This window comes from Agelaius phoeniceus, chromosome 13 (genome assembly GCF_051311805.1).
Source record: "Agelaius phoeniceus isolate bAgePho1 chromosome 13, bAgePho1.hap1, whole genome shotgun sequence".
Lineage (NCBI taxonomy): Eukaryota > Metazoa > Chordata > Aves > Passeriformes > Icteridae > Agelaius > Agelaius phoeniceus.
Window position 1 is genome coordinate 12,666,048 of NC_135277.1, and position 8,402 is coordinate 12,674,449.

General features: G+C 36.0%; 1 protein-coding gene across 1 annotated transcript in view; it reads right to left on the minus strand.

Annotated features, from left to right (window-relative positions):
* WDR72 (WD repeat domain 72) overlaps positions 1–7,762 on the minus strand; it is a 90,291-nt gene extending 82,529 nt beyond the window's left edge. The window contains exons 1-5 of the mRNA XM_077185636.1: positions 7,610–7,762; positions 6,516–6,622; positions 4,733–4,811; positions 1,810–1,984; positions 1,224–1,300 (exon numbers count right to left, since the gene is read on the minus strand). Of these exons, the coding sequence (XP_077041751.1) occupies positions 1,224–1,300; positions 1,810–1,984; positions 4,733–4,811; positions 6,516–6,622; positions 7,610–7,762 (591 nt within the window). The remainder of the gene's footprint in view (positions 1–1,223; positions 1,301–1,809; positions 1,985–4,732; positions 4,812–6,515; positions 6,623–7,609) is intronic.
* Between the last annotated feature and the right edge of the window lie 640 nt (positions 7,763–8,402).

Genomic DNA, 8,402 nt, shown 5'->3' on the forward strand with positions numbered 1-8,402 from the left:
AAAACAATGTATGTATTTTCACACTTTTTGTGGGAATATCAGACATATTAAAGTCATCACACTCAAAGTTATTCTACTGGCATTATATTTATTAATTATTGATTAAATCACTTAAAATGTATGTTTTCTGTTTTTTAAGATACCAACAGTCTCAAAACCTCTCAGAGAAGGGCTACATATGCTTGGAATCATGGCTATAAAACTGAAAGCCATTTTCTTATGACATCTTGCAGCTTCAGTTAATTCCAAGTAAATCCAACAATATTTATTAAAAAACTGCTCTTTAGAATTTAGCCGGATTGTGACAAACTCTGCAGCAGTCCCTCCACAAAAGGTGCCCCCAGGCAGTAAAAAGACTGCACCACACCATATGTTCCTCTGACATCTGTAATCAGTTGTTAAAATCCTCAGAATTTTTACAACACAGCAGTGGGGTTTGCTCTAGGAATGTTGAAAAGATGCACCCCAAAACACCACAGATAAATCAAAACCACCAGGATGGTATCAAACTTGACAGACTCTCCTCAGGGGCTTGATTTGACCTATAAACAAGTAGTGCTGCCCACACCCTGCAGTTTGTCCAGGCAGTGGGTGAGTTACCAACATTCAGAGAAGTCTATTAATATTTTGCCATTTCTGTCTCACTGTAGAAGCCCCTTTGTGAATCTAGCTTTTAGAATATAACTAGAACACAAAAATTGCATCCCAATTCTAGCACTTGTTCATGGAAGGTGACAGCTGCTGAGAATATTAACCCAAAAAAGAGCAAGTTTGAAGGTAGAAAAATAGGACACTTGACACAGCAAGAGTCTTTTCCAAGTGAAGACAGCATTGTGAAAAGCAGACTGAGGAAAACAAAGTCTAAAGGACCATTTTGAAGAGAGTAACAAGGGTGAAGAGGGAGTACAAAGGCCAATATTGAAGAGCTTTGAGTGTAAAGGACAGAGTGAAGGGGTTCAAAGACATTACCAGGAGAGCAGGAAAGCATTGCAACTTAAGTATCCTGGAATATGAAAAGACAAGAAGCCTGGCCAAAAGACAGTACAGTTGTCAAGGCAAGAGCTGTCCAATGGGCCAATTTTAAATAATGCTATGAAGATGTGTTTTCAGAATTTTCTAACAAAAGTAATAAAATCTATTTAATACACATCCAGAAGATGGAAATTTATTCATATTCTGTTTCAATGTAGCCTTTACTTGAGAACATTCATGTTAACACTGACCTGAATGCTATTCAGAGATGAAGACAGGTCCCATACTTTGAGAACTCCAGCTACAGACACTGCAACTAAAGAGTCCTCTGTGAAAAGTTAACGTGAGACAGTCAACTTGAAGCCAAGTTCAAACAGCCCCTATCTGTTCAGCACTAAAACAAGGATTCAGCAGGATACTGCTTATCAATTGATTTGATAGGTCAAATATCAATTTTAGACAAAAAAAGTAAATTATATACAGAAATACAAAAGATGTAAGCAAACAGTGAATAATGTATTAACAGTAGGCACAGAACTGTGGTATTGTGCCTTTAATTTCTCTGATATTACAGAACTTATTTATACTTAAATCCAAGAACTGCGCTGCTTACAGCCATTATAGAAGATGTTTTTTCTCTAAAAGCATATTAAATAAAACAGGACCAATATTAGGAGCCTTAAAAACACCTCTTGTGCTATCAATGAAACCTTAACATCTTCTATATAACAGCTCTGTGAAACAATTTGATATTAAATCAAGCAGGAATATACCATCGATACATAAATATTTTATCACAATTTAATTAACCTACATAAATACATGTAAAATATATACCTTGAATTCTTGCAGAGTGTACAATACACATACATTTTATCCAATCAGAAGACTGAGATGATGATAAAGTGTGAAGAACACCCAAAGTTTTAGCATCAATAATAAGAACATCTTGATATTCTCCACAACAAAGAAGCCAGCCTTCACCTGTCATTCTGAATGAGCAATGGTAATACTGTCCAAGTGGAAAGCAGAGAGTCAGCACACAGATATACAAATGGCATGAAGATTTTAACACTGAACATGTCATAATCAACACTTGTAGCATCACTAAAAAAATCTAAGGCATATGTGAAACCATACCCAACATTACTAGTAACACTAGAAAGGCACACTGCTTAGTAAAAGGTGCTTCAGACTGAAAGCAGCATCTGTCCCTCCTAAATATTAGGATTTTTGTAATTTTTGGAAGAAAGTCAGGTGTTAATTTTCCCTATAAATTGCTCAAGAGTTTGAGACTTGTTTCTCTGAAACACCCCTCTCCAAACATTTCATAAACCTCCTGTCATCAACAGTTGTATGAAAAGAATCAGATGCAAAATATTCATAATTAAATTTTTCATAATTACTGATTACTTTCCAGGAAGGATTTCTACTCCATAGGATATTCTTCATTCTGACATTAAACACCCTAGTGCTCAGAATCTTCTGAACACTATTCTCAGCAATCACAAAGGGAAAAAAACAACAGACAAAGCAAAGGGACAGAGTGCAGAGTGACTATGAGGATTTTTTTTTTTTTTTTGCTAGGTGTTCTATATGTGCAAGGACATCTGCATTGCATGTCTAGCTGTAATTGTAAACAATTTCCATAAATGCATAAGCAGCCACCTCAAAGCAGATTTACATTTATTACTAACCTTAAAGGGAACAATCATCTAGTCAGACAAAAATATCAGACAACCCAAAAAACTGTACCTAATTTACCAATTTTCTGTACAGTTTTGGTTATATCATAATTCTTGGTTTTTTTCAGTAAACTAACTGGAGTAATAAAAATAACTGGAAATAGGATAAATAGTAATACAGATATGAATAAACATAGGCAGAAATGGTTAGAATTTACAATTACTGTTACCATTAAATTAGGCTTGAAATAGAGGATTTGTATAGTCAGTAATTCCTCTGAGAAAATTCCACACTGGTTAAGAGCCACAAATGTTTAAGTGTTGACCCTGGTGTTGAATTTCATTTCAAATGGCAAATATTCAGTTTGCACTACTTGACATCTGCCATTCATAGTTAAATCATCTACACTGAACAAAAGGAACCTACTAGAGCAGATAGGTTAGTAGTTCAATTAAAACCAAACATTAACTACAGCACAAGCAACCGTTCCCCATGGAACAACAAGGAAAAAATCTACTACAAAACACAACAGAACATCTACAACAGAAAACCACAATTTATTACAGTTATCAGAAGGCTGCATTTTAAGAGTAGTTTCCCCTCCCAGCAACACCTTCTTTTCCCTAAGCTTTCCTGTTAAATGTTCCTGTTTTCTATCTTGCCCAAGTTATTAAACAAATATAATTATTAGCCACAATTAGGTTTAGCACATTTCTAATAGAGAGGAACTACCAATTTTCTGCAAGTATTTGCTACACCTACTTGAAGGGTAAGAATGAATATTCTCCCTCTGATCTCCACAAAAAAATGTACAGATTGTCAGTTAGGCCAGATTTGCCTACTTCCCTTCAGAATTTATCTGTAACATCATCTATTGAAATCTAATTAAGCATTAGAACATAGCAGGTCAAATTATAATTTGAGGAGCAATAGAAGTATTTTTTGTTTGTGTACATACATCCATTTAATGAATATAAACACTTAAAGCATGTGCACAAATAAAAGTGTAGAATAATTCTTAACTTATACAGTTTTTATACACATACATATATGTAAAAAAAAAGTTCATCTTCCATAATTTTTGTTGGCAATATATCCAAGCTTTTTCATCCTCCCTTTACAATGAACAACTATTTGAAAAACTATTTTGTATTTGAACTCCTCATATCAACCAAAGCAGTGTCAAGAAAAACATTTTCTTCTGGAAGGGTTAAAAATCTTGGATTCCAAATTGGCTGTGCTTTGGAGTTACATGAAGGCTCAGATACCCATCATTTGGAGCCTTAGTTCCACCTTAGACTTCCTCACTGAAGAAAACCAGCATTTTAACTAACACAGGAACCCTGAGCTTCTCCTCTACTAATGTAGAAATAAGCAATGTCCCAGAATCAAACCCATAGATGTTGGGGCCCTCAATCTCACTCTCATGTGTATTTCAAATTCTCCCACACTCCAAAATCTAGACACTTATTTTACCTGGATACAGTTTCAACCAGAGAAACCAAATTATCTGAAACAATATTGAAAGTCTCTGAAAAGAAGGGATTTGTCCTGAAGTTCTGCAGTGAATCAAAGCATATTTTTGAAAACAGGGTGAACTCTTTTGGAGGTCAGGAGGTTCAGCACCAAAAACATTCAAAAGCTTAAAAATAAGTCTTTCAGCAGATTGTCTCACAATGTTTGGTCAGATTACTTGTACTTTTAAAATGTCAAGAAAAAGCCAACATCAGACCTGAAGCTTCCATGCAATTGTAACAAGACAAGAGCAAAGATTAAGACCATTTCACTTGGCTACCTGATGCACAAACAGTAAGTTAATCAATACTGCATTTCAAATATTTGCAGCTTAAAAGTAATCAGTCTGATTTGATTAAGGAATGCAGAGGAACGTAAAAGCCTCAATTCTTTTCTTAGAAGAAAAAACTGAAAAAGATAAAAAATACTTATTTTATGACAGGGTCTTTTTTTCCTACGTTACAAGCTATACATTTAAAACTGTTTCTGAAAAAGATCAAATTAATAAAGCAAAACTCTTGTAATGAACAGAGACCCCATGAAAAGCTGCTATACTTACATGGATTGCTGTATGCCTATAAGGAAGCTTTGCGTTCTCAATGCACTGTCCACTAGTGACATTCCAAACACACATCTCCCTGCCAAAGATAACTTCATATTATTCTCTGTCATTTCCACTCAATTGGCTGGAATAATTTTGAGCCACCAAGTTTTTCTTTAGTGCTGTATTTAAGTGTAGTCTGGTCATTTATAAAGCTTTTTGTTACAGATTGCTGGGTAAGAAAATGTTGTCATTAGCAGGGGATGACATACAGTATCTGTTTCTTTTTGTTTTGGTAATTACACCCTGCTGCCTTGCAACCAACCTGACTTTAAGACCAAGTCTGGTCTACAACAAATTGTAGGTATACTGCCATTACAGCTCGTCAACATGTCACTGTAACTATCTGTCACTGGAACTACATCCTCCTGAAAATGATTCATTTCACTGAACTTAAACCAGACGTTTCAAAAAGCATCATGCATCTTCTCCCACATCAGACTTCGGTTCTTGAGAGGAACAACGTTTGTTAAGAAGAAACAGTGCCATCATGAGGCCGTTCCCAAAATCTGCTCTCAATACACTCAACCACCTGAGTACCTGTGCAACACTACAGCTACACTTGGACACACTTAAGGCTGTTTGAGGCGACTTCGGCACACGTTCCTTATCTACACATTATTCAACATGCAGTGGGACTGGATTACAAGAGAAAATCAAATTAAATGTTGTACATGAGGCTGTATGAGATAGCTTATCATAGCTCAGCAACTGAATGTTAAACTTTGATGCGTTTAGAATTTATTAAAAAAACAAACATTACTTCCAGAACTGAAGCACTCATTTCATTATTTCTCACATTACATTGTAAGAAATTTCCTGTATCAAGACTTAAAGAACACACTCGAGACAGCATTTTATTATATAAGAAATGCTACTTAGAGACTTACATTTTAACCTACCTGCATTTTAACCTACCTACTTACCCATTTGATGTTAAACTCAAAGCATTATTTCTTACTGTTTTTCAGCTGAGCAATAGCAGCATCGAAGCTGGTAGATCCAAAGTCAGAAATTAAGTGAAAGCTTTATACTGTTTGTGAAACCTTTCAGAGCAATGCTTTTCTCCTTGTTTCTATCAGAACTTTACTGCTTTAGCTACATTACTGTGACACATACATACCTACAAACATGCTCAAATGAGACCAGAATGTCAGAATGTAACTTCAGCTTCTGGATGATGTATTCAATTTACTGTTGTGTACTAATAAGGAGTGAGCAATATCACATATACCACACAGTATGTGCTGTAGGACAGGTTTGTCACTCATAGGACAGCACTGAGAACTCATGAATCATTAGAGATTCCTTTATGAACTTGCATATTAGAAGCACAAAATATAACATTATAAATAGCCTCTTCTACTGGTTCAGTTCTCAAGTCTGAGCTCAGGAAGAAACAGAGAAAAACACCATGATACTCAAATGCTGTTGAACTGCTGATGCCCCCCAATAACCCATTAATTTCTCTTTGAATAGAGTTTAGTCAACCCCTTGGAATAATTTCTTTTTTCTCAATACTAAGTGGATATGTGAATCTGCCAAACCTTTCTGTTGTCCATGGGACAAGCTCTTATTTGGACCATTGTATATTAACAATGTAGTCACTACCCTAAGTAGCTGCTACCATTTTAATATCATGGAAGTAGATTGAAACATTTCTGCAAATGCATAATCTGACCTACACTTGACACACATTTCATAATTTAAGAAATGAATAATTGAATATTCAGTTACCTACCCATTTTCAGTAGCACTTACTACATATGGCTGTTTCTCAAACTCTCTTGCTTTTGCCAAACAAGTTACAGAAGCAGTATGGCCAAAGAGCATTTCTTTAGATGAAATCTAGGAGAACAATATAATGATTTATCTTGAACAATTTCTATATAAACTAAGGATATCTAAAACCAAGGGAACTTGTCAATCTATATAATTGTCAATCTGCTTCATAGTCTTATGTTCTTCCATCATGTTTCTGGAATGCAGAAAGATGTGGAAAAATTTTTATGGAGTTTGAATAAAAGCTAAGTTTTTGTATTCACTGCATTCATCATCTGAAGAATGTATGGAACATCAAATGTTATAAAACAGGCAATGTGCAGGACATCTCTGGCCTTCAGCCTACAGCATGCACCAGAAGTGGCACAGTGAAGTGGAAACTGATAAACCAAAGCTCTTCAGCACATGTTTCATGCCACACATTTAAATAACCTCATTATCATCACTGCATGCAAAGGTCTTAATTGGAAAAGGTAGCCTCATAAAAGGGCAAACTTTCAGACTGTGTTTGAGTCCAAATGGGGCAACTAAATATAAAAATATAAACACAGTTCTAGAAACAAAGAAAAAACCAAACAGGAAGTGTTTTGACTCTGATCCATTGTGAGAAAAATAAATAAAGCAATAATTGTATCTTGGTTACATCAAAAATAAAAGTTTCATCTTGCTGCTTCCATCTTAGTAGATTTGGTTTTATAAATATTTTTCTTTAAATGACAGGTCATGCTTAGCAATTGATTTACAAAAGAAAAAAAACCTTCACAAGACACAAATCATGATAATTGTATATATTTACTTGCTGTCACTGCTCAGAGCACAAAGTCTCAAATTATAAACCACTGGGCATGCTTATCTGTGAAAAATTCTCCAAAGTCTGCAAATTACAGGTTGCTTATACAGGCATTTCACTTACTGCTTCATGAGTTTCCTATAACAAATATCACACTATCTTTTAAAATTCATCTAAATAAGCACAAGTATGGATAATCCTATTGCCAATACTAAAAGATAAAACTCCTGTCTATTTGGCAAACTAGCACAGTGGACACAAACCTGTAAGTCTGATGAAAGATCCCAGAGACATATTTGTCCTTCTTGGCTCCCTGTAACTATGGTCTGCTGGTCATCTGTGATCATCACAGCAGTGATGCTGTGAGAGGGAGCTGTTCTCCCCCACACAGCTACAGCTGGTACTGATGCCTTCATGGTCAGCACCTGAAAACAAACAAGTCATGATGATCCTAAGTAGGATTAAATAAGGAAAAAAAATCACCTAAAAAAGGGGGAATGTAATCAACATTTGGAAAGGGAAACTACAAAATATTGCTGTGAGACCCTGATAAGGCATTGAAACATTTTCTTGCTGTTGCCAACATCACACTAACAATTTCAGAGACCAGTACTAAGAGAATACTGAATCATCAGCAGCAAGAGTTGTGTGCTGCCCCACACAGCCTGGCTTAGCTCTGATGGGCTCTCGTTGTTCTCCCCAGATGTGGCTGGTGGAATACACAACACTTCCCCTGTTCCCTCCAACCAGCAGCTCTGATCATTAGCAACAGCAGGAGCCAATTGCTGGAGCAGAGGTGGCACAAGAGCAGGGTGTCAATAAAGACATTGTGATTTCAAGGAGGGTAAGACAAGAGAAGGATAATGTGGCCAAAAGGAGAGAACTGGTGGTGGTGGGTCAGGGAGGAAGAGAAAAATGAGGCCCAAGTTGGCAAAGCTATATACCTAACTATATACCCAACCATTCTGTGGCACATCCTAGAGACAAGAACAAAAAGCAGGGTGACAGCAGAGTTGCAAGCTGAGAAACAGAGAATGAAAAGACTTTGTTGCTCAA